General features: G+C 35.2%; 1 protein-coding gene across 5 annotated transcripts; it reads left to right on the forward strand.

The window, feature by feature from the left end:
- The first annotated feature begins 763 nt into the window (after positions 1–763).
- On the forward strand, positions 764–27,033 carry LOC144477376 (sodium-coupled monocarboxylate transporter 1). 5 transcript variants are annotated; one of them, XM_078195104.1, is made up of 16 exons: positions 764–1,175; positions 1,373–1,799; positions 10,116–10,327; positions 13,104–13,263; positions 14,742–14,807; positions 16,291–16,342; positions 16,415–16,482; positions 18,346–18,497; positions 19,365–19,505; positions 20,250–20,474; positions 20,814–20,997; positions 21,366–21,452; positions 23,594–23,763; positions 23,889–24,047; positions 25,218–25,326; positions 26,116–27,033. In XM_078195104.1, exons 3-16 carry the CDS (start codon positions 10,140–10,142, stop codon positions 26,149–26,151), a joined length of 1,797 nt encoding a protein of 598 aa, XP_078051230.1. In that variant the 5' UTR covers positions 764–1,175; positions 1,373–1,799; positions 10,116–10,139; the 3' UTR covers positions 26,152–27,033. The 5 variants fall into 5 exon arrangements, with proteins under 5 accessions (XP_078051230.1, XP_078051231.1, XP_078051229.1 ...); XM_078195105.1 differs by having other exon boundaries at positions 1,452–1,799; XM_078195103.1 differs by having other exon boundaries at positions 764–1,799.
- The last annotated feature ends 821 nt before the right edge of the window (positions 27,034–27,854 follow it).

The raw sequence follows: 27,854 nt of genomic DNA on the forward strand, positions 1-27,854 counted from the left end.
TCACTGCATTACTAGTTTAAAGAGGAAATTCATTCCTACATTCACTGGTAAAAACAGAGAGTAAATCAACGTCACTGCTTACTGAATTAACATAATTGCAAATTCTAATAATATCGTTGAAGACTTTAAGGCTATTCGAACGTGGGCACAATATTAAACTTTAATATTACATATTAAACTAATATTAAAGGAACAATCGACGACATTTATAATTTGGAAAATATATAATATATCCTCCACACTTCCTTTCTTCCCCACAATTGTCATTTTAAGAGTGAACTTACGTTCAAGCATTAATTTTCCTATTATTCAACATACAAACTATAGAAACTAATGCCATATTATCTCCATCATTTAAGTCCACTTAGTTTAACATAAACCATGCAGCACTCGCATATTCATGCAACATAAAACTACAAAATTAAATATTAATAGTCTTCAAGTCCTAACAAAATCGGTAAACAAGACCAACCGATTTTGAGGTTAACATCGAGAGCCAACCCATTGTATGCAAATAATTACATCTGTGTTTATCCCACGTCCGTCGCACGCGGATAATTGTTTAATTGCGATCTTCGTCGCGGTTGGATGCTCGAGCGAGACGTGGGATCGACGAAGATCGTTCCACGACGCTCAATCTACAGACGGAGGATTCACGGGTGGATGATCATCAAGCACCACATTTCTCCAACGATTGATTGGATGTGCCGCCGTTTAAATTTCGCTCGACTAACCGAGCTGGAGGAGTTAGATCGAGGAAACCGGTTAGCACGGCACCGAGCACCGAACCTCGCGGCAGTCTGCTGCTGGTCGCGGCACACGGTTGTTCTCCGGTTCTATGTTTCCGTCGAAATTCGGTCGTCGCTGTGTTCACTCCTCTTTGTTTCCTCCTTTTCTTTCGTTTCGACAGCAAACGATCGGCTATCCGAGAGCATTACGAACGTCCGCTGGCACTTTAAACATTCCCTGGCATATTAAGCGTACGTTAACGGTGCCCATCGTTCCTCTTTTGTTTATTAATTCACTGTACACCATAGCGGCACTGTGAACCCGTAAATCGACGCGTAAACATACAGCAAAACCGATCGAGTTACGCCGTTCGATCGTCGCGAGGAGAAATTAATATTAACGCGCTGATATCGGAGCGTACGATCGATGGGTTCTTAGGAGCAAAGGTAAACCACGCCGTATAATTATTTAAATTTCCCGACGGTTGTTTACCCGTTGTTTGGCTGCCACGGCCGCAGGAACGTTATCCACGTCGGAATATTATTTTCGCGTGTCTGCGTCTGCGGTGTTTACCAATTTCTTCGCGTGATTTTCAATTTCAATCAGTCGCGGCAGTGATGATAATTAATTCGTTGATTAACAGGGGTTGGGGAAGGGTTGGTCCCGGTGCCTGAATCGAGCAGAAACGTCGGGAACGGGTGCACGAAGGAATTGTTTTCTAGGAAAGTGATTTGCGGTCAGTGTTTGTTGGAATTACTTGCGAGCCGAGCGGCGCGAGATCGCCGAGGAAGATAACGGAAGGACAAAGAGGAGAGGAACGGTGTCTCGTGGCCTGCGTTCGAAGGAAGTCACCTGGATCGTTTCTCTTACCGATCGTTGAGCAGGATTACCGTGATCACGCAGCGAATACGAATAAACTGAGCGCCAGATCCTGGGGGAACCGCCGTTATACTTCCATCAGCTGATCGTCCGGATCACAGAAAAAGTTGGACGTGAAACGCTGCCTTCACATATCGGACCACTTCTTCGTTACTATAAATATAAAGGAGACTATTTATAGAGTCAGACATGTGAGTGAACCTTAACCGATCGTCGGTAATGACGGTGATCTATTATCGCCGGTCGATACGTTACCATTTCGTTTTTCTTTGTGTTTCCTGTTTTTGACCATGCGTAACATGCTCCTTGTAACTCAAATTATGACTAATGTGACTCTGTCACTGCTGTTAATAATGTGAATGGAACAATTGGAGTTTTACAAAGCTTAAATGAAAATTGATCTTGTAATTTTTTATAAAATAGTGGTAGATGTATGCGAAATTGTAAGATTTGTATTTTAACTGAACTATGTGCTTTGTCTTTAAGAAATTTTTTAAGTAATTACACGAATTGTATACTGTATAATAATGTATTTATAAGTATTTAAATATTTGCACTATTTACAATAAACAAGCAACAATGAAATATTTACGATTAACTAGTAGCATTGGGATATTTATGGTAAATTAGTAATATTAAAGCATTTACAATGAACTAGTGACATTAAAATATTTCTGATAAACCGATAACATTATCATATTTAAAATATGCTAGGAATATTAAAATATTTACAATGAACTAGTAACACTATTATGTTTACAATAAACTAGTGATATTAACATACTTACAATATACTAGCAGTAAGAAAGTATTTACAATAAATTAGCGACATTAAAATACTTCTGACAAATCTTAACCTCAAAATATTTTCAACATGCGATTTATCATAACAGACGTGCTCCATCGACGTAACATCGTCGTTGTATAATTTTAGAATATCACGGAATTCTTTAAACTTTTCGCGAACCGAAAATAACAACGTCTGGAGCAAGGCGTAGCTCTGTTTTATTTGATTCTTCGTTCCCAAAGAAATGTTTACGCGAGCGAAAAATCGTGGAACAGAATTTCTGCGCTATTACACGATCGCCGTACAGAAAAAAAGAACCAGTCTCTAGTTTTCGAGTTCTGTTTTCGCGCGGAGAAAACGCCAAGATATTAACGATCCGAAGCCTCGGGTTTCGCCGGCGTTGTGTTCGCAATTATTGTTCGCATTCCAAGAATGGTCCCTCATTAAACCCCATTACATCTTTCACTTGATTCTACTCAAACGGTCCACTGACCCGTGACCGTTTGTATTAGCCGGCGCCTATGTCGCTCTCCCCCCTCCGCTCCCCTAGCGAGTACGCGAGTTCCGTGCGGTGCTGCCATCTGACGGCGACGAGTTGTACTAATTCCATACGCGCGGCATCTACGAGCACGCGAAACCACTTGATCTTCTCTTCGAGTGTTTCAATTTATGGAATGGCGACGGTTCGAGGAATCCTTCATTGGGCAAAGCGTAGTGTTAATTCAGTTCTATTTTTATTGTCAGCCTTGCCTCTCGAGGAAGCATAACGAAAACGGAAAACTCGAGGACTCTGTGCGAACATGTGACATTCTCTAAATTCCTTGTTGAACGAGTTGAATTTTTTCTCGGTAACTTGCAAATGTTTCTAGGACTCGTAATTGCGACAGCTTCGGTGATTATTCTCTTTGTGTTATTTGCGAAATTATTCGGAATACTACGATGGAATTTTAATGTAATATAATTGTAAATAATTTACATCAGTCACACATTTAATAAATAAGGATCATTAATATTATGATATAAGATATTAATATATAACATATAATATTACCATAATTTAATATAATACATAATTTACAATATTATGAGTAATATTATAATATGATATTAGCATATGACATGTAATATTATGATTAATATTATATATAATAATAATCATAATAATAATAGTAATAATGATACATAATACGATTAAATACAATTATTATGATATAATTCTAATTCTAATCATTGTATAGTCAATGTCATTTAAGGCCAATTAAACTCTCTTAGAAATGGCATTTTTAAGCAATTCATTCAATGCTTAAATGCTATTGTATTTAATTGAACAGGCGTAAATTTCATCGCCTGACTAATTAACTATTATTTCTACTTGACATAACCTTACAGTACAAATAATTTTAATCATTACCATCCATTAAATATGGTAATAAATCGTGATAATAAACATAATATAATAATATATAATAATAAAATATAATAATAAAACGTAATAATAAACATTATAGCTATTGCCAAGTTTATGTCAATCTTATATTATAGTTATATAGACGTCAATTTTATTTCTGATCAATTTAGTTATTGTTTCTCGTTTTCTGGATCTAAGCAGACAAAATGGCGAGAAACAATCCTTCGGTATAAATAATCTAAATTACATCCATTCATTTATTATTAACAATAAACATAATACAATAAAATATAGTAATAAAGAATATTAATAGAGCATAGCAATAAACATAACACAATAAGGTATAATAACAAATAATAATAAAAAAACATAATAATAAACACAATAGGAAACAAAAACTTTATAAAGAAAAATAATACTAGAACAGAATAATAAACATTGTAGCTGCAACCAAGGGGAATTTAATGATGCACTATGCCGCGATCCCGAGCCCAAGTAATAACGTTAAAATAATTTTCGGGCGCATGAACGGGCCTCCAGCCTACCGCGTCAGCCTAATACGGTCGCGATCGAATACGGTCACGGAGTTGCCAACAAATTATGTGCATTCACGTATTTCCGTGTGCAGCGTTATTTAAGTTTACGCCCCCCCCCCCCCCCCCCCGTGAAAGTAGTTACGCAGTTTTCTCCGTTCGGCAGTTTTGCGCACTTGTGTCGTCGTTAAGTTACGTTTAGAAAGTTCGAGCCGCGTTTCCCGTTACAGTGTGAAATTACATTCTGAGAGTGTGCTAGTAAGTTATTTGTCCCCCGTAGCCGATACGATATAGTCGACGGAAAGACCAAGAGAGCCCCGGCCATGTGTTGCTCTCGGATAACACGTGTTTAACCCTTCGCGCTCAAAGCCATCGTAACTGTAAATATGAAATAATTTTCCTGGATCATAGCTTTTTTTTCGATGCAATAAAATGCAGTCTTACGCGTACGAAATTGATTCTTGACACTCGTAGCAGCAGCTTTGCTACTTAATAATCTTTTTAATCTATACTTTATTGTTACAAAAATTATTCTGGAACGTAATAGAATAATTTTAGTGGTGCCTCAGAGTCACCGTTCGAGCGCAAAGGGTAAAGATTCGAGAGCGTATCAGGTTAGCTCTCGAGAATCGGCGTCCGACTTTGGCGCCTCGATTTAACGCTTTGCACTCGAGCGGCGACGCCAAAATTGACCAAAAATTGCTATTCTTCAAGTTAGTTTTAATATAGCATCAGGCTTGTTTATATTTTTTTGAAACTGTTAATAATGCAAATACTATACGTTTCAACAGCGTCAATTTCACACGCATAAACTGTAATGAATAATATCAAGTGGAAATACAGCAGATCAGAAAATATATTTTGAAATATATATTTCTTTAAGTGTCTAGAAAAATCGATGAGAATTGATCGATGAGAAAATTTAGCGGACAGCGGTCGCATTTTGTTAATATCAATTTTAGTCCAGCGGAACGGGCGAGAATAGTCATGATTAATGGACTTCGTCAATTCTATTTAAAAACGAATTTCTTTTATTTGATATTTAAATGGGAAATTGCCAGATTGCAGTGATATGAATTTTATTTTATTCGATTATAATTTGAAAAGGTAAAAATAATCACGATTAATGAATTTGACTTAATAGTAAATTCAGTTTAATTAATACTAGAAGAAACGATTTTCAAATTTACTGATCTGAATTTTATTTCATTCAATTAATATTTGAAAAGGTAAAAATAGTTATGATTAATGAAGTCAATTTTAAAATTAAATTCAATTTAATTAATACTAGAAGAAGAGATTTCACTACTCTAAATATTGTTCTGTTAAATTCAAGTTGCGAGACCTAGAAATAGTCATAATAATAACTATGTAATAACAATAACAAATATAATAATAACATAACTCTAGCAATTTTATTCAAAAAGAAATTTCTCTGTTTGATACTAAAATAAAAAATTGTTATATTTACAAATTCAAATCAAGACTTGTGAAAGTAGAAATAGTCACAACTCATGAATATCAATAAATTCAATGTGAAAATAAATTCATATTATTTATTACTACAAGTGAAAACTTTCAAATTTCTTCAATCTGAAGGTAAAATTGACCACGATTAATCTGGTAGTAAATTTCTCTTATTGATTAATCAATTTATCTTATTAATTAATTAATTTCTCTCTTAATGTCATTAGTTTAGTGTAAATGTAATAGTGTTGCTAGTTTATTGTAAATATTTTAATGTCACCACTTTATCAGAAATATTTAAAAAATGTCACTAGTTCATTGCAAATTTTAATGTCACTAGTTCATTGAAAATACTTTAATATTACTAATATATTATATAAAAATAAGTCGGGTTTTCCTTCCTGACGCTATAACTCCAGAACGCACGAACCGATTTCCACGGTTTTGCATTCGTTGGAAAGGTCTCGGGCTCCGTGAGGTTTATAGCAACCAAAATTCTGGAAAAATTTCAACAGAAAAGCAGGAAAACAGGGAAAATCATTTTTCACATACAGCGCCATCTCTGATACATAGCATGTACTACAAACCAATATGGTTTATAAAACAAAAAAAATAACTTTTCTTCATCTTTTAATCCCCAAACGAAATGTTACAAAAAACGAAGCCATCTGGTGGCGAAACGGAGTTCGCCAGGTTTGCTAGTTTACTATAAATATCTCAATGCTGCTAGTAAATTGTAAATATTTCGATGTCACTTGTTTATTCTAAATATTGCAAATATTTTAATATTTATAAATACAGTGAGCAAGCGATATGATTATCTACAAGAAAAATGCGCATATGCACGCATTGTTGTCCTAGACAACTAGTATAATTACGTGAAACAACAGTATTAATTATGCAAGGTACATACTACCCTTCAAATATTACTAAAAGACATAGCAGATAGATCTTTAACAGTCTAGTTAAAATAAAAATCTTAATTTCGTATATATGCAGCATTATATCATAAAAATTACAAGATCAATTTGCATTGAATTGCTTCATTTATTTTATTTAAGAAGATAGATCATCCACTGTTCAGTTAAAATGCGAATCTTACAATTTCGCATATATCTACGACTATTTTAAAAAATTACAAGATTAATTTTCATTTAACCTCTTAGGCATGACGCGTCACTATAATGGCTTTCGCGAATGTTTCGTGGTTTACTCAATTGTTTTATTAATTGCTAAAGTAAACAATTAAAGTGGAAGTGTATATATATTGTATATAAAATACACTTAGAGAAGAATATATGTAAGTAATACTATATATATATATATATATCAATATGGAAAAAATGTCTATTAAGAATAATGATAATTTAGTTATGAAAAACTTTATTTGCGCAAAATCCAACCGTGCTAAAAAGTTAAGCTTTGTAAAACCTCTATTATTTACAAACAGAAATTAATTAATTAATCTCTCCTCCACCAATTATCAGTACAGACAAAAAGAATGGCAGCTCATGATGCCGTTCGGCAAGTTTTCAAAAATCCGCGAGTACCGCGGTGGCTGCGGCACTCGACCGACCGTTCGCGTTGTTAAACAGCCAATAGGTTTGTTGTGTTGTGTTCATAAAGTGCAACGTTTATCAAGCTAACAAGCTTTATTGGAGCACTAACAGCTGCGAGCCGCATTAGGGTCGTGTGCCAAGTACCAATTAGCGGTGTCCGTGTACGTGTGTATGCGGTAGGTGTTTGGACAGATGCAATAAACGGAAAGCGTCTGAATTTTTTAATCGACAGTCCCCTTTGGCTTTTTCATTCGGCCGAGCGCGAAAGTTTAATGCTAATCACGCCCGTAGAAAGAATATTCATGAATCGTGAAACGTTGAATAAGTACATACGGCTGTAATGGCTCGATAAAACTGTGCTTTCTCTCTTTTCCACTCGCCGGCTAATGAATTAGGCATTAAATCTCCCGGAAAGCTCTGCAAATCGACGTAGATCGACGCGAGCACGGCCTCGCGTTGATTCTACAAATTATTATGATTTTAATCATGATAGAAAGACGGTCCATGTGCAATTAACTTTCACTGGCTGCAGTGGAAGTGGTTGCAATATGTTAAAGAAAGAAATTGAGGCAAGCGTCAATTATGCTTGAAATTAAGAAGTCTGTTCGATTTGTAATGAAATTGGCTTTATTTTATTGCTGTGAAAGTGGTTACAGTTGACTAAAGAAAGAGATTGAAACAAATGCCAATTATGTTTTATATTAAATGGTCTGTTTGCTTGGAAATAACATTGTCTTTTTTGACTGTTGTGAAAGTGGTCACGGTTAATTAAGGATAGAAATTGAAACAAATGTCAATTATGGTTAAAATTAAGAAGTCTGTTTTATTTGAAAAAAATTGTCTATATTTTATTGCTGTGAAAGTAGTTGAGGTGATTGAAAATAGAAATTGAAACAAATGTCAATTATATTTAAAGAGAAAAGATTGATTTATTTTAAAATATGATTGTCTCTTTTTTATTACTATCAAAGTGGCCTCAGTTCATTAAATAAAGAAATTTAAACAAAGATGAATTATTTGTAAAACTGGAAGGTCAGTTTGTTTTGAAAAAAAATTGTTTTTTTATTACTGTTTAAATGATAATAATTAATTGAATGAGGAAGTTGAAAATAAATCAAATATCAATTATATTTTAAATAAATTATCCAATTTACTCTGATATAAAATAGTCTTTTTTTTATTACTGTGAAAGTAATCACAGAAAGAACCTTAAACAATTATAAATTATTTATGAAACTAAAAGGTTTTGTACTTATTATTTACTGTATAAATCATCATAATTAATTAAAGAAAGAAATGGTAAAAGTCCTAAATTCAATGTCAAATACGACCACAATAGAAAAACATTTTACTTTCAGTTGACTTCTGTTGACTTTAATAAATATTTAGTTATAGAATACTTTAAAAATAAAACAATCGCCAGTTCAATGACTATTTGAACCACAGTAGCGAAACAGTTTGTTATCGATTAATTTTCACTAGTTGCTGTGAAGATAGTCAGAGCTAATTTTAGATAGACATTGAGACTGGTGTCGATTCAATGTCACTTTCAACAACAATAGGAAAACAGTTCGCCTCCAGTTAACTTTTGCTGACTTGCGGTGTAAATATACGCAACTAATTTTAGCATCCAATTGGAACGATTGTCATTTCAATGACTGTTTCAAAACTGGAATGAAAAGAAACAGCTCGATTTCAAATTATTTTCACCGATTGTCGCGAAGTTAGTTACAAATAATTTCTGTCAATTCGATGGCAATTTTGAGACGCTTTTTTATCGTTTGATAATGTTTTTAATTAACTTTGCTGATTGCAATGCAAATAGTTATGAATAAAATATTATTTTATATGAAATAGCATTATATATAATAATTGAAAAATTTTATAAAGAAAAAGCACTAGATTTTGTGAAGAAAAAACATTAAAATTTATTTAAAAGTGAAATTTTTATAATGAAACGTACTATATTTTATAAAGAAAAAATACTAAATCTCATAATGAAAAAACAGTAAATTTTATTATACAGAAAAAGTCCCAATTATTATAAAGAAAAAATACCAAAACACATAAAGAAAAATATAAAATTAACTTACAAAGAATCAGAATCTTTACAAACAAAAAACGCCAAATTTCACAAAGGACGAACACCAAATTTAATAAATAAAAACCTCTGTATTTCACAAAAGGACCGAGTACCAATTTTCATAAATAAAAACCAGCAAATGTTAGGATGTCCTGTACATAAGACGCGCAACGCTCTGACAGCGTTGCCACGTCCGAATTTCGCGACAATTACGATCTCAACAGCGTATACATAAAATCTGAACAAATTCGGGCGAAATAATTTCGAAGCGGACGCGACAATTTTTCGTGGCACCGCCCGGTCCGCGGGGGCTTGTAAAGGGTTAATCCGTAATCCGACTAATCCAGTCCACCGGCCGTAATAAATTTAGCTGTTCGGTATTCATCATAACCTAGAAAGCGGCGGAGAAGCTTATCGTTTCTGTTCGCCGGCAGACGCCCGTCCCTCTCTCATTTATTCCTGTAAACAGATTTTTCCGCGGGGCCGGGGGGAGGGGCGGCGGCACTGAATGGCCGCGGCGAAAACTAAATCCCCCGTTGAAGATCCATTATGCGTATCATCGCAAGAGCCATTAAGCTTTCATCCGTGTTACTTGACTTCCATTACCGCCTATTATCGGCGTTATCAAGTAAATCTGGGCTTCGTAAATCAGGTTTTTGCCCGGTTCCAGCTACTACTCCTCGGGGCGCCGAGAATGGAGGAAACGCCGGAAAGAGGATACTTTCATTGGGCAGATTGGCTGGTGTTCGGGGTGATGCTAGCCGTGTCTGCCGCTGCTGGATTATGGCATTACAGGAGAGCGCAGAAGTCGAGCACCGAAGATTATCTCCTCGGAGGAAACAGCCTCGGCCTTTTCCCGGTGTCCGCTTCTCTCATCGCAAGGTATTCTATACCGGTTGGCGCTTTCCAAATCGACTAACACACCTGTACTCGTGACTAGGGTTGCCGTCAACCACATCGAGAATATCAAACACGTAAACGCGACTTTTGTGAGAGAAATCTAGACAATTCTTACTAATTTTTATATTAAAGTCGCAAATAGTTTTGGCGAGTTATAAAATCAAGAAAGAGAAGTAATATATACGGGGTGTTCTGAATGTTGCTGTAATCGGGTTTCTAGTGTTATTTGAAGTAACTTTTCCCTTTGCAAAAATTTTCTCCGTCGTGTCATTGACGAGTTATTCAAGAAAAACGAACGGTGCCACGCCCCGATTGCACTCGCTCCGCCCAATGTCTATGATTGGACCGTGTTTTTTGTTAATAACTCGTGAACGAAGGCGCGAATTGGATTTTTGTAAGGGAAAAAGTTGCTTTAAATAGCCTCAGGAATCTATTGTATAGGTAGAAATTGCTTTTTATCTGATGTATTTTACATGATATATACGATATATGAAATATTGACGTATCGGATAAAAACAAAGATCCTTAACCCTTTCGGTACAAGCACTCTGTCCGCCGTGACGCTCTCGCTGTACGAGACATCGCGCCGAAAATTGCCGCCGCACATGACCAGTCCTCCTTTATAAGAAGATATTTCCTAAGCGTTAAATAAAAACTGTGCTCAATAAAACGACATTTTTTAACAAAAGTGTTGCTTGCAACTTAAGAGTGCTCGTCCACAGCGGTCGTCGCGCGGACGCCGGATATATCCGGCAGTCGTACTGAAAGGGTTAAAGATGGCAACCCTATACGCAATTATTATATTTCTGCTCCGATTACAACTCCCGCCACTGGTTGCGCAGGCGCTGCATGCCTCTTGCTGCAGTGGACCAGGGCGGGCGACAGGAATCGTTGTGGTGACCTGCCGCCAAGGTAGACATTAGTTGCTCCGATTACAAGGAACAGGAAGGACACTTTCCAATTTTATTAATAGTTTTATTATATTAATTATATCATATTTATTTTATCACATTGGTTTTATTATATTAAATATCATATTATCACATTAATTTTACCGTGTTAGTTCTGTTACGGCGTAACAAAGAATTCGTATGTCTGGTAAAAAGTACCTGACGAACGACGCGGTACGCCGACGCTCATGCAAACTCCGAGAAAACCCCAGAACGTAGGCGCGACCATACGACCTTTTGTCGGTTGGACATAGTAAAAATTCTAAAATAATAATAAGCACTGATTGGTGCGCTCTTGGGCCACCAAATTGGTATAAAAGGTCCGACAAAAATAAAAAGACACATTCAATCAACTACAACTATACAACGCAGAACCGCTGTCTCTCGGAACATTACCTCACTAGTCCAACATTAATATTAAAGTGATTTATTGTAACTTGACTAATTTATTTAAACATTCACTTGCGATTAATTTCTCAACGTGAAGTCGAGCGATAACCGAAAACATCTTTCAATTAAGTTGCCTCAGAGCAACTTCTATTTTCGCTCGCGCCGAAACAAGTTCCATATATTAATATCATCATACAAATTTTACCTTGTTAATTTTGATCATATTAATTTTACCGTATTGGTTCCATATATTAATTTCATCGTAGTAATTTTAATATTTTAATTTTACTATATCAATTTTACCGTATTAGTTCCATGTATTAATTTTATTACATACAAATAAATCTAGTTCATCGCTTTCCGAGGAGAATCATAAACAGAACTCCTTACTGCACAAGTTAAAATATCACATCACATTCGTCGCGTATGGTATTTATTTCTATAACTGCCAAAAAGACCACTGTCATGACTGAAAAAAATTTATTAACTCTGCTAGGGGATTCCCCTCGTTCCGAGGGCCTCGGAATCAGTCGAGCGTTAAACACGTTCGACGACCGAGCCAACAAGGTGTCGAGTGTCGACGAAACTCGCTGCTAACGCGAGTGATATCGAAAGAATATGTTTCTAATTTTCGCTGATTCTCCTATGAAATATTTTCCATCGTTTTCGTGACGATTTTCTGATTGACCAAACACGATGTAGATGAGCTAATTATGATAAGTTATTGTATATTAATAATGTTATAATATATTGCAGTGAGTTATTATATGCCTATAATAGTATATACTATAATATGCTGTTATATGTATATTTATAATAACGTATATTATAGCAAGTTATCATATATCATAATAAGCTAATATATGTTTATAACATTATACATATAGTGGAGTAAGCTATTATATATTTCTCATATTATATGTATATTACAGTAAGCTATTGTATATTTATCATATTATATAGTACAATAACCTATTGTATACTTATGATATATATTACAGTAAGCTATTATATACGTATAATATTGTATACTAAAGTAAGCTATTGTATATTTTTAATATTATATGTTATACTTGGCTATCGCATGTTTATAATATCATATAATATGGTAAGGTACTATATGTTTATATTAATATATATTGTAGTAAGCCATTATATATGTTTATAATAACATATATTATAGCAAGCTATTATACGTTTATTATATTATGTAATGTAGAAAGCTATTGTATATTTATAATATTATATGTTATACTCGACTATTTTATGTTTATAATATCATATAATATAGTAAAGTATTATATGTTTGCAATAACATATATTGTAGCAAGCTATTATACATCTATAGTATTATAATAGCACATATGTTAATAAGCTATATTCTAGAGCAGATACACTAGTTTAATTAATGATTGCAGTTTTATATCCGGTGTGACGATCCTCGGCACACCATCAGAGATCTATAATTTCGGAACGCAGTACTGGATCACGATCATTTCCATATTCTTTTGTGGCGTGGTGGTAGCCACTGTCTACGCGCCTGTGTTCGTGGATATGGGACTTAATTCAGTTTACGAGGTACGAACGCTTTTCCCAATTTTCGTTTTTTTCCTAACACAAAACAAAGGGTCATCCAAAAGTCTTATCCTTTAAAAATAAATATATTCCAAAATAAATATTGTCAATCTGTTTGAGGAAAGCATGATCCATTACAATTATACATGATAGAAAATATGATTTTACAAAAATATTATATGTAAGTCAATATTTCAATAAAACGAAACAGTCTATGTTTATTGAAAGTATAACGCATTATACAGGATGTTTCATTAGAACTGCTACAAATCAATATTTTCGTTATTGTTAACAGTACTAAAAAATGTTAGAGGCACAGATTGTATGGTTCGAAGAGACACATTACAATAATAATTTTTTGTTGGTTACATTTCGCGAGATTTTAAGATCATCGTTTTTATTTGAAAGTAAGATTGCATATTTTTATTATCGTATCGTGACAGCTGATGTCAAAACAAATCCAACGACCTGTAATAACGTGACCTTTACTTGACCTTGAGTACGAATAAATCTTAAATATTTAGTAATGACAATGAATGTTGAAATAATTACAACAGAAGGATCAACAACGATACAGTTATTATGATAAATGTTGAAAATTATTTCCATTGACTTTAGTACCTTTTTTAATTGGATTTTTTATTCGAGTCGCAGATGATTTCGGACAATATGATACTCGACTGACTTAAAATCATCTGAAGATCATGTTGCTGTGGCTGGTTGAATTCATTTTTATCGTAACCATCGTAATATAATAATAGAAATATATGAAACCTATTGAAATCTCGAAAGACATGGTTTAAATAAAAAAAACTTATATAAAAAATTTAGATAAAAAAAATTATTTCTACTACAATATCTATCACTTTGAACCATAAAATTTGTTCTCCTAGCATTTTTGAGTATCGTCAATCATAACGGAGATATTGCTTTGCAGCAACTTCAATGAAACACCCTGTACAGTTGGGGACAAAATAAAATGTCCACCTTTCTTAAACTTTAAACAATAATTTATATAAAACTAGACTAAATGTTTTCAATTTATTTTTAGACAATAGATGTACTACTCTAGTAGACAATAACTAAAATATATTCTTCTAATTTTGCTATTCCTTGAAATAACAAAATGTAAAAGACACTCGTGTCATTTTTCAACTCATTTATCCTTTTCCATTTTATCCTTTATTATACTTCGTGCAGAATATTATTTTTCAAACATCATATAGAATTCACTAATAAAACAAATAGGTTATGTCTTTCGCCAAGACACGTTTAAGCATCGTGGCGCCATCTAGACTGCCGCTGACACCTGGCGGCAAGGTTGCCACTTAGGGGTCGCGATTGGATGACCCTTGGCTTCCCCGAGAAGCGGCTCGGCTCGAGCAGGAAGCGAAACGCGTCCGCTTTCGTGGTGCCGCGAAAGCCGAGAGCCTCCTATCGAGCCCGTTTCTAATTCGCCGTCGTCACGATTACTGTTTCAGTATTTAGAGATAAGATTCAATCGAGGCGTAAGGACCCTCATATCGCTGATCTTCGTTATCGATGTGGTAAGCATGAAACGTGTCAACGAACCCTGAACGCACGGGCGGCCCACGTTATCTCGGTTTCGGGCGGCGCGGGCATCGGGAACTTCGCGAAAAGTAATTCATCATTGACTTTAATTCGACGGTAACTCATTTAGAATGAAGTCGTGTCACGCCACGTTACGCGACGGAAACACGGAACTTTAATCGACGCGGGCTTATCGGGGACGCTCAAACGAACTTTAAATGACTGATCGCGCGCGGCAGCTCCTCGCGTGTAAATAATTGTTTAAAAAGAAAGGAATACAGATGGCGATTCGATTGTGGCTCGCACGTGAGCCGAGAGTTTCAGTTTCGAGCGTTCATTGATTCGTTGATGACAGTTATTAAAGAATTAATTCGCTACCAGGCTGTGGATAATTATGCAACATAGTTTGAAGAAACAGTAGGGCGATTACTGTACTTTATGATTATTGTACAGTGAAGAGGGGACACTTCACTGATTTTAATAACTTTTAATTTTTACTGCGAGTGTATGCAAAAATATATTAGAAAAGCCTCGTTGTGTTTTCGAGTTGAAATTCGTTTGAGGTTACATAGTTGTAAGTTAGGTTAGAGTTAGGTTTTGTATATTTAGCTGCAACCGACTTATAACGTACGAGGCATTTAAAATCTATTCTTGATAGTTATACATTTCTTTGGAAGTAGAGGTTAGGGCTAAATTTCGTCTAGGTTAGGTCTATAGTTTTTCACGATTATCTCGGAAATTAAGCTAGATAGAAATTTTGTACACAGGAAAGAATTGTTGACAATTTCAAGCTGCACACCATACTTCAATATCATTTCAAATCATTTTTATAAATAATAAATGCACGGCGATATTCTTGTATTGCTCCTTATAATATTTTTCTATAAATGCTCCTTTTCTATATATGCACCTTATAGTATTTTTCCTTATAATTTCGTGAAATTCTCAGACTACTTGAAAAGTATTCTGTGCAAATAGGTTAGGTCAGAATTAGGTCTAGTATATTTAGCTGCAGGCCGCTTTATAACGTACTAAGACTTTTAAAAACTGTCTTTAGTAATTATATATTTTTTTGAAGTATAGGTTAGGTCTAAGTTAGATGTACAGTTTTTCGCGATTATTTCGAAAACTAAGCTAGATTGAAATTTTTTACAAAGGAAAAAATTGCCCAAAATTTCATGCTACACGTCATATTTTAATCCCATCGAAATCACTTTTATAAACAATTAATGTATGGCGATTTTCTTGCATTGCTCCGGTGTCTTCGTCGTTCTTTATTAGCGCGATCAATTTCCCCTATAAACGCATGAAATCCGCAGTCCGCCGGCAAGGTATTTCGGTGAAATTAGTGAGCGTGCACGCGCGGCACCGAGTCAAAGAAAATGACAGTTTTTCGTCGCGTTTGTGTGCTTTGTCCCGACCGCGGGCAAATGATCGGTCGGCCGGAACAGTAATAATTCCGTAACAAACCAATTCCAGGTCCTTTACCAATCGATCGTGGTCTATGTTCCAGCGTTGGCGCTAAATCAAGGTATTCACCGGCCATATTATTCATAGCGGAACATTAACCGGGCACTATTAAAATCTCTCTGATTAATTACAGTGAGCGGCATCGATGTGCATTTGATCGGGATCGTTGTGTGCCTCACGTGTGTGTTCTACACCGTTTTGGTAAGTTTATGGCTACCGAAATTAATTCGACATTTCTGTAATTAATCGACCGGCAACGGTGAAAGGGAACGAGAGCGTTTCGACGTGACGCTTCTTCGTTCGTTCCGCCGCGTAAATCGAAACCACGCCGTTAAATACGGTCGCGTCCATTACAAAATATCCCAAGAAAATAAAGTGAAAATCCTAAATTCCATCACTTGTTAACAACGTCCATAAAATCGATAATAATAAATCCTTAAAATTTGTTCGAGAAGTATTCGACCTTCACATAACCTTTAGAACTTTTATGCTCCCTTTCGATTCAGATTTCGTACACGGCTTCCTTTTACATAAAAACAATACTTGCCAGAAGGATTTTTCGTTGCTCTAATTAGAATCGAACATTTCGTGGAAATTGTATTATTAGTATAACGTCGCTCTCTGCTTTACCGACTTCTGCGTCGAAGATAGTTTAAATCCTGTAAATAAAGTCGACCGTGGACACGGGAATTTCTTCGAAAGCTCGCGAATAAGTTAATCAGAATTTCGAGTACCAATTCGGTCGTAAAAGAAAGAAACGCACCGTCAGATGGATGATCGACGAGCGATCATGGCGATGATCGGGCAAGATTCCCAGAGGGCCGCGCGTACGACCGTATCGTCCGCCGATGACGCCGCGGATTCATTGTTGGCGTTTAAGGAGTTAACAAGACGGGACAACGATGAAATATACGAGCGGCTCCGTGGGAGCAGGGTTAAGTGAAACGGGTTAGGTGTGTGCGAGCTAATTTTCGAAAGGCCCTCCACCCCCCTCCCCTCCCCATACACCGGCTCGCGCGAATTCTCCTGGGGGATTGCTCGAGGTCCTCGGCCGGGGCGCGCGCGACGTAGGAAACAATTTTCGGGCGGACAATGCCGCGAAGAATCTCTCGCGCGGACCCGGCTACTGGAAATGTTTATGGACGGAAACTGAGAGCCCGACAATGGCCCGCCGGAAACAATGGCGCGGAGCACGTCGAGTGCTCGTTCCCCGTAGCTGCGGATCACAAAGCCAGCGGCCGAAGTGATTAATCGCGTGCTCGCGCGCCTGTAATTATTCAAGCAATTTGTTGCGTCGCCCTCCCGAATTAATGAAAATTTATCGCTGCCCTGTGTGACTCTTTGCAAATTTGTTTATTATCGGCAACCGTTTGCCACCCTGGTTAACGATCTCGTCGCTCGTTAGCGTTCTCTGGAGACGCGCAGACTCTTTTTAGCCGGCTAGCGATACGCGGTTTCTGGTATTTTTCTTCGGGAAACTATACCATCGATCCGTTTGAAATTTTCAGAGTAGATTCTGGTAGTAATGATGCAACCGTAGCAATTTTTTGGGATACCAAAAGCTTATGGTTACTTGGGTGTAATTAGCAACTTTTAGCAATACTTTTTAGTACTTTATCGAGGTGCTTTGAAAAGAAGCTGATCTTTTAGAAGTTTTTGCGGGCAAACTAGAATATTAATTTTTTTTAAATTTTAACAGTAGATTGTGGTATTAAAGATGTAACAGAATAAATTTTTTGGGATTCCAGAAGCTTATGGTAATGACCTACGTACAATTATTACTTTTACCACCCTTTTAATACTTTATCAGGAAGCTCTGAAGAAGAGGCAATCTTTTACAATTTTTCTTTAAACAAACAATCTACCGATGTTTTTAAAATTTTCAGGAAAGCTAGTGTTACTAATAAACTAACAATGCCAATTTTTTTATATCGCAAAAATTTACGACAGTAATATCCCGAAGAGCTCCAAATGACAGTTCCCTAATTTCTTTGGCGAAGCGATGCATTTAGCTGATTGCGGTGATATGTAATCCGATTTAATCGAGGCAATTATGCTTATTAGGGTGGCATCAGGGCAGTGGTGTGGACGGACGCGCTTCAAGTCGGAGTGATGATCGTCGGTGTTCTAACCGTTACCGTATTGGGCACTTACAGGCTGGGTGCTGCCGAAATATGGAAACAGGCGTCGGCCGCAAATAGAATCGAGTTTCTCAAGTAAGAGAAACATTTCATGTCTCAAATATTAGGGTGTCCCACAAGTTCGTTCCTTTTTTTATGCGAAATCAATAGACGATATTTGTTGTTTAAGGTTGACTTATTGTGTTATAACCTTTGTAATATAACCCCATTTGTGTTTTATAACCTTAAGCTTCAATTTCTAGGGGTTTTAGAGTGCCATAGAGTTGAATAGAGTTGAATAGAGCAGAATAGAGTGGATTAATATAGAACAGAGTCGAATAGAGTATAATAGAGTGGAATAAATTGAAATAGTTTGGAATAGAGGGAATTTAGTGGAATAGAATTGACTAGAGTGGAATATAGTGGAATAATGTTGAATGGAGTTGAATAGAGTGAAACAGAATGTAACAGAGTAGAATGGAGCAGAATAGAGTGGAATAATATAGAACAGAATAGAATAGAGTGTAAAAGAGTAGAAGAAAATATAATAGGGTGAAATGGAGTGAAATAGACTCGAATGAAGCTGTTTATAAGAACGGTCTCCGTGAATTGTTGTGTTACTCAATCTTCAAACCGATTCACATATCCCATCTTGATTAAATAATTATGTATCGTTGTCCTGGAAATGTTAGTGGCATCCACTATCTAGCTCATCCATTATATCGTCCACTATATCGCGGTTTTTGATCGAGCTTACTCTCCAGATCATACACAGCGTGACGCATTAAAGATTTATGGGACACCCTATTACAAATTGCACCTTAATCACTTGACAACTCAAATATCAATCGCAATTCGATAAAAATGTCTAATCAATTATACAATGTATATTCGAAGTGCGCGAAAACCAGTTTTTGCAACTTCGTCGAACAATTATACACCGCTGTCTTATTTTGAATTTAGTTTCGACCCGTCGCCGTACACCAGGCACACAGTCTGGACAGTGTTGATCGGCTCGTGGCTCTACAGCACCGCTTACATAGCCGTGAATCAAACGATGGTACAGCGGTACAGATCGCTGAAAGATTTGCCGACGTCCAAACTGTAAGTGAGTACGTCGATAAATATCAGCGCGCCGTAATCGAATCGTTAATTCCGTGTCTGATCGATTCGGAAGGGTGAGTCCGCGACACGATAAAGCACGTTAATAGAACCGCACCGTGGGAATGATCGGCGTTTCAACGGCCAAAAATACCGAAATTATTCCATTAATTTATTAGAAATTATTAGATGCACTCTCATTAAACACTTTTATAACATATTAATATTAATACTATGTTTAAATAATGAAATTCGGTAATACCTTCAAGATGAAAGTTATGGCAACATGGGTCCAGAAAGATTAAAAATACACAGTAACATTAAAAAATACTCGATGATATTAAAATGACCTATAAAAAAATCGTTCTGTTTTTCGTGACCTATGTTGTAGATTACAAATCTTAAGTTTGTTCACTGATAGTTTCGATCTATGGATCATAACTTTTTAACAATCTTTTTTTAGGCTTCTTTTATTATATTATTTTATTATATATTTTATTATATATTTTATCAAATTCCTTTTCGATATTTTATTTTATTGAACGAAACGTTTTGTTTTTATTTGATCTGAACAGCTGTCGCTTGATAAGGTCGATCATTATAATTTTTTTGGGCATGAGTTTTGGCCAGCGAATCCGGATTTTCTCCCATTGTACACCATTGCTAATCATTGATCATCGATCGGTGATTAGCGTGATTCGTTCGTGGCCAATTATCCACGTGGCGTTGCCCTCTTCGTGATTTCAGATCATTGGCGATATTCACTATCAGTATTATGCTATTCATATCGCTCTGCTGCTGGTGCGGCCTCGTTCTGATTGCTTGGTGGTCTCCGCCGAAATGCGACCCCAGGGCGGTCGGCCTGATCACCGCCGACGATCAGTTATTGCCGGCTTATGTCATGGAAGTCGCGGGACACTTACACGGCGTGCCCGGTCTTTTCGTTGCTGCGATTTTCGGCGCTGCCCTTAGGTACGACATACGCGAACATAATAATGTCAATAAGAATAAAGATAATAAGAAACATAAAAGTTAATGATCGTCTTAGCTTTGTAAATATGTCACCAATGGATAGCTGGGATTTTCCCGATTAAAATGAGTCCAAACACGACGTAAAACGGACCAGTTTTACAGACTCGATGTAAACAGAAAATGATTTTTGATATTTAGAAAATAACTATGACTCTGATTTAGTCGCTAATACTGGTCCGATTTGCGTCGTGTTTCGACTCATTTTAATCAGCAAAATCTCTACAATCTAATGGATAGGCAACGTATTGTTTAATATATATTGCTTTAAAAATATCATAGCACTCTGTCAGTGGGTTTCAATTCGACTTCGGTCGTCGTTTTGGAAGATTTCGTGAAGGGTTGTTTCGGACTGAAACTGAGCGATCGGTGTTCCTTTATTTTCGTGAAGATCCTTGTCGTAGTCCTTGGCTTGATAGCGATGGGATTGCTTTACTTAGTGGAAAAACTGGGCAGCGTTTTAGTGGTAAGTGACCTTGTTTATTTAATAAATTATACAGAAGTACGTATTTGAAATGACATAAAAAATATATTTTAAGAAATCGTAACTAAGTAACAAGCTCTATTTTCCCTTTAATAATATTAATAAAATGATATATTGACATTTTTGTGTTTCTGTTACTCTCTTTAAAATTATAATTTGCAATCGTTTTGAAATAATAAGTTTTTATTATTCTAAAATTACTAATCTTTAACTTACTAGTATTATTAATTTTAATCTTTCTAGAACTATAAATTTTGATCTTTCCAAACTTCTTAATTTTGTTTATTCCAAAATTATAAATATTAATCAATTAAATAGCCACTACACAATTTCGTTCTGTATCGTTTCAGATAACCGGAAGTCTCGCAGCTATAGCTGCCGGTACTTCGTTCGGAGTGTTCACTTTGGGTATACTTTTCCCATGGACGAACTCTAAGGTAATTTCTTGATTATATTACGATCCTTGTTCTATTCTCTTCCTTTCTCTTTGGGACTTCGGACACTTTCAAACTCTATGTGACTTTTAAGTGCTTTTTGACTTTTAGGCTCGTTTGGATTTCAAGATTCTTTTAAACCCTTTGGGACTTTATACTCTCCTAGACTCTTCTGGACTTTTCTAATTTCTTTTGGATCCTTCTAGAGCCTGATGGACTCTTCAAAGCTCTTGTGGACCCTTTTAGTGTTCTTTGGAATTTTCTAGACTCTTCTGGACTCTTCTAAACTCTTTTGGACCCTTCTACAGTTTTTTGGACCCTTCTAAACTCTTTTGGACTTTTCTAGAGTCTTGTAGATACCTTTAGAGTTTTTTCGACTCTTCTAGACCCTTGTGGACCCTTCTAGAGTTTGTTGGACTTCTCTGGACTCTTACGTACTTTCCTAGTTTCTTTTTGACTCTTCTAGAGTAATTTGAACTCTTATAGACTTCATTGGACCCTTCCAGAGCCTTATGGACCCTTTTAGAGTTTTTTTGGTTTCATCTAGACTCTTTTGGACTTTTCTAGACTCTTGTGGATCCTTTTGGAGTTTTTTTTGGACATTTCTAGACTCTTCTAAATTCTTTTGGTCCCTTCTAGAGTTTTTTGGTCTTTTCTAAACTCTTTTGGATTCTTCTAGAATCTTGTGGACCCTTTTAGAGATTTTCTGACTCTTTCAGACTCTTTTGGATGCTTCTAGAGTTTTGTGGACCCTTTTAGAGTTTTCTGGATTCTTCTAGACTTTTTTGGACTTTTCTAGACTCTTGTGGATCCTTTTATAGCATTTTTGGACTTTTCTAAACTATTCTGGACTCTTCTAAACTCCTTTGGTCCCTTATAGACTCTTTTGGACTCTTCTAGAATCTTGTGGACCCTTTTAGAGTTTTTTGGATTTCTCCTGACCCTTATATACTTTTCTAGAGTCAGTTAAACTCTTCTAGATTCTTTTGGACTTTTCAAGACTTTCTTGACTTTCCCAGATTCTTTTTAACTTTGAGGTTCTACTGCATTTTTAGGTTCTCATGGACTTTTACATTCTTTTGGACTTTTTAAGAGTGTAGACTGTTTTAGAATATCCCTTTTCAAATTGCTACACTCTTTTGGTCTCTTGCACTATTTTGTACTCACACGTTCAATAAACTTTTAGATCCCTACTTAAATTTTTTTATTTTTTCATATATGTGAATTTTCTAAATTTCTATAAATTTGATCTCTTTTTATCACTTTTATACAGTCAGTCTCTTTTGGACATTTTACATTATTACAAACTTTTACGCTTTTGCAATAGTTTAATCTTATAAACTTCTCCAAACTTTAGACACTTTTAAATTTTCTTTAGATTTTTTCAGAATTAATACTTTTTGAGATTCTATTATTTCAGATACCTGTCCTAGCTACATCATTTCATACCTTCATACTCTTCTCAACATTTAGACTGTTTCAATCGAAAATGTTCAGATTTTGCAACTAGTCGTCGCACCTTTGCCCTATCAGACCGCGGCGCGCCGTCCCCATTAACCCCTTACACTATAATAACGAGTCAGACTCGTGACAAAGATTTCGTGTATGATCTACTAAGTGTTAATATTACTCAATTTATATAAAATCGAAATCACATTTAATTCTTCTGTTATCAAAGTACAGAAACGAGAGTAAATAAAGACAATACAAGAAATAGGAATTGTCTAGTCCTATTAACCCTTTACACTGGAAGCCGTTTTAACTGTAATTCTAAAACATCTTTACCGACATATATAGCATTTCCATTTTATATGACAACATGTATTTTATGCATATGAAATTAAATATTGTAACTCGTGCAACAACAATTATACTTTTAATAATTTTTGCGAACTAATTTTTCTTAATATAATATATTATTTTGGAACAATTTTAGTGGTGCCTCAGAGTTCAAAGGTTTAAAGAAAGTATTAAGAACGAATAAGTGCTAATTAACAGAGCACGAAAGGAATCGTAGTGCAAGGGGTTAAATTGCGCGCGACGTCCCGCACTTGTACAAGCAGAGACGGTTCGAGGAGCGAGCGTGACGGACGAAACGAACGAATAAATGAATAAACTTTAATGAGCCCCTTTTTATTAATCAGGGCGCATTCATGGGCGCCATTGCAGGATTCGCGGTCGCCGGTTGGGCGAGTTTCGGCGCGAACTGGTCCATCGGCGCTGGCCAACTGGTACCTAAGAAACTTCCGGTCCCCCTCTCCCATTGCTCGGCCAATATCTCGGAAAGTTTTCTGATGCAGTTCGAGCATACGGAGTAAGTGAATCTTCGTTTCAACTTTAATCGTTACGCGCCTCATAATCAATTTAATCTGAAGCAGCTGTTATTACGAGATCAAGCCTTTCACTCGCAATTTACCGGTTCGATTGATCTCGTTTCAGCGAGGATGATGTGTTTCCGCTTTACCGGCTGTCTTATCACTGGTTCACCGGTCTCGGAACGATCATAGTGATCGTCGTCGGAAACTTCATCAGCTGGTGGACGGGACCCATGGATCCTTCCAAGATCGACAAGAGATTATTATCGCCTGTTATACACTCGTGAGTTAATGATCAGGCGATGCTATACCCGAGTTAACGTTGAATCTAAGTTGATACTAAATCTGAGCTTGTAGTACAGCTGAGTTAATACTATTCCTGAGTTAATGGTAAACTGAATTTAACACTACCTTTAAGGCTATATTTGAATTAGCAGTAAATGTAAGTTATATTTAAGTTAACACTAAATCTACGATAAATACTAAATTAATGCAACATTTAAATGGAGATTAAATTTTAATTAATACTCCTTCTATGTTAATGTTACACCTATGTTAATACAAAAACTAATTTAATAATACACCTGGGTTAACAGAATACTTGAATTAATACTAAACTAAGATCAATATTAAATTTAAGTTAACATGAAATATACTTTAAAACTTAAGTTAAGATAAGCACTGAAACTGAATCGACACTATATTTAAGTGAAGATTGAACCTAAATTAATACTGAATCTTATTTAACTTTTGACCTGAGTTAATACAATATCTGAGTTAATACAATATCTGAATTAATACTAAATCGAAGTTTGACATTACATTGAAATTAACACTAAATTTCAGAGATAAACTCTAAACTTAAATCAACGCTATATTTAAATAAAGACTAAACCTAAATTAATATTACACTTGGCTCAATACTATACCCGAATCAACACTAAATCTAAGAGAAACACTAAACCTAAATCAACACTACATTTAAATGAAGACTTAAACCTGAATTAACAGTATCATTGAACCTAAATTAGCACTAAACTAAATTTAACACTATGCCTAAATTATCATTAAACCTGAGTCAACACTATACCTAAATTATCAACAATATAAAATAAGATATAATATAAAAATAAAATACATAGATACAATATAAGATATACATCAACAATACAAGATTATACTACAACTAAGTTAGAACTGAGCCTAATTTAACGTTGCGCTAATCTCAATACTAAACCTATCCACTAAACTTAACACTAAACCTGCGACGATATAGCTTCTTAAATTTTCATTTTACAATTCTATAAATTGTACTACAACTCTTTCATTGAAAACGCTTTAATGAATTACATTTTTGCTATATATTTTATATATATTATATATTGCAATATATTTTATACGTGTACTCTAATCACTAAGTGTTATATAAGACATAATATAAAACATATTTCAGATTGCTGCCAAAGCCAAAGCTTCCACCTGTTAACGTCGAGAACGTAACCGCGCCGACGGATTTCCAGGCGACGGCTAGCCTGTTGCTGGCTGACTTGAAGAAGAAACGTGTAAGTTTACTCCTGCAATTCGACTCCTGCAATAGATTAAGTCGGTGAAATTAATAATTTCTTTTGTAATAAATTATTAGTGCTTTGGATTTTATGCATTTACGACTGAAGCATTAAGATATATTAATATTGCAAACGTATATAAGAATTTCATGACAGGGTTGTACTATTTTCCGTTTGTTATAATTGTTAAACGAAACAATTTAGTTTCATTTAATTTCTGTTCTTTGAAATTGTCTTGGTTCAATTTTATTTTCTGTAGTTTAGTAATAATTGGTTGCAGCAGTGTTCATGATTATTTGTTCAGAATTTATTTTATTATTATTCATTTATTGCTTATTTATCTGTGAAAAAATTACAAGCATCTTAAAATGTTATTCTATTATCTGTAATGCATTAATGCATGCACGATAATTTTTATTTTGCATAAAAATCAATAATAATCAATAATAATAATCAGTCAATAATAATCACAGACTCAAAGTAACATTTATATTATTAATATTTATAAACAAAAAACTAAACAGTATTCGTACATTTCTATTTTCGATTATTCTAAACGTGTTAATATCGATTTATTTATCTCTTTTCTTCAGATTACATTTAAATATCAATAAAAATATAAAAATTATTTTTACACCACAATTATTTCCACCAGTATACTGTTTACACTTTCACCATATTAAAAAGAATAATGTTAAATATTAAAATACCAGTGGTTCGGATAACATAGGTTCCACTTTGGATCCAACAAAATGCAAATTAACCACGTGTCCGCTTTATTTACAGAGAAGTCAGAACTTCCCGAACGGAATCACAGCGTAGCCGAGGTCGTTCGACATTCGCCATAATCTTCGATACAATGGTGCTGGTCCATTTCATCGTCGTCGGATTACACGATCGCTTCAACATTCGCATCCTCCGGAGACACGAAAGCCGATTAATCGGGAAACTTCGCCTGCCGGCGGTCCGGCAGGCGGCCTTCGCAGAAAGACGTATCAGTAGATAAATAGTAAAGCCGTCTTCCGTTCGCCGACACAGCCCTCGGCAGACGTGGAAGATCGGCACAGTGTTTTCGCACTTATTTTCCACCGTATCGGTTCGCTGCGCCCTTAACCCTTTGCGCTACAGCAACGAGCCAGACTCGCGGTGAACATATCGTTCACACGATCTGTTATTAAACCCTTGCCATACTTTAATGAGTCAGACTCGCGATGACGATTTTTATTAATAAACTGTTAATTACGAATATTCATCCGTTCCTTTAAGTAAGATACAAATTTTATTCTCTCGTCACCAACATTTAAACATTCGACCGGATGCAAGCACGCAATAAATATAAAATTCATTTTCCTTCTAAAAAATTCTTGCGATCAAAAAGATTTTAATAATAGTAGTTGTAAAGAAAATGGTACGGCAAGGGGTTAAAAATGAATAACATTTGTTTCTTTTTTTTTAATTGAAACGAATTATGATTCCTGTATTATCAAGATCTAGAAATGAAGCTAAACGAAGAGACATAATAAACAAATTGTTTTGTTAGATTAGCGAAATTGTTAAGGACATAGAATTATAAAAGAAATTGTAGTGCGCGGGGTTAATGACTGTCGAGTACAGCATGACTCTACCTAGCTAGAGATTCGCGTTTTTACTAGAATGATTTATTGTTATACATTGTAGGAGAAATAAATTTTGTATCGAATTTCAGCCGTGGATTTAATTAATGTTTATTACTAGTGTGAATGAATTTAAGAATGAGTGGATCGGATACAGTAGAATTGAAGAATAAATTAATAAATTTATATTCATCGTAATACAGAATGGGTCGCCAAAAGAGTTTTTAAATATTTTACAAATTTTTTGAGAATATTATAGAATCTTTTCAACATGGTGTAATGTATTTTTAATGTTAGTGTACGGTAGATTGTAGTAAGAAAGATTAAATACCTAGAACAAAGTGATCTGGAAAGTTAAATAGAGATTTAGATTTAATTTAAGCTTAAGATAGACTTAACCTGGACTTAACACTTAGTCTAAGAGATCTCCAATATTTTAATAACAGATTTTTCTTTTTATGAAATGAGGATATTCGATTAAAATTAATGCTAAGATAGTAAAGATCAAGAAAAGCTATTAAAATACCTAATTACTAGACTGTAGATCTTTAAGTATTTTATATAATTATAATATTTAAATATATATGTTACATTTTTCTTAAGGATATTTAATGGTTGGAGCAATGTATTTTTAATATTAGTGTGCAATATATCGTAGTAGAGACGCAGATCTAATCCAAACCTGATGCAGGCTTAGTCTCGATTTAATCAGGACCTAATCTAGGCTTAACATATAGTGTCCAAGGTCTTTAATATTTCATCAGATTTTTCTTTTTATGAAATTAAGCTGTTTGATCAAAATCAATACTGATATAGCAGAGTTCAAGAAAAGCCATTATGGTAGCTAATTACTAGATTGCGGATCTTTATGCAAAATAAATATTGACTGCGTTCAGAGCGAGATGTAGGGAC

Source organism: Augochlora pura, chromosome 11 (assembly GCF_028453695.1).
Source record: "Augochlora pura isolate Apur16 chromosome 11, APUR_v2.2.1, whole genome shotgun sequence".
Lineage (NCBI taxonomy): Eukaryota > Metazoa > Arthropoda > Insecta > Hymenoptera > Halictidae > Augochlora > Augochlora pura.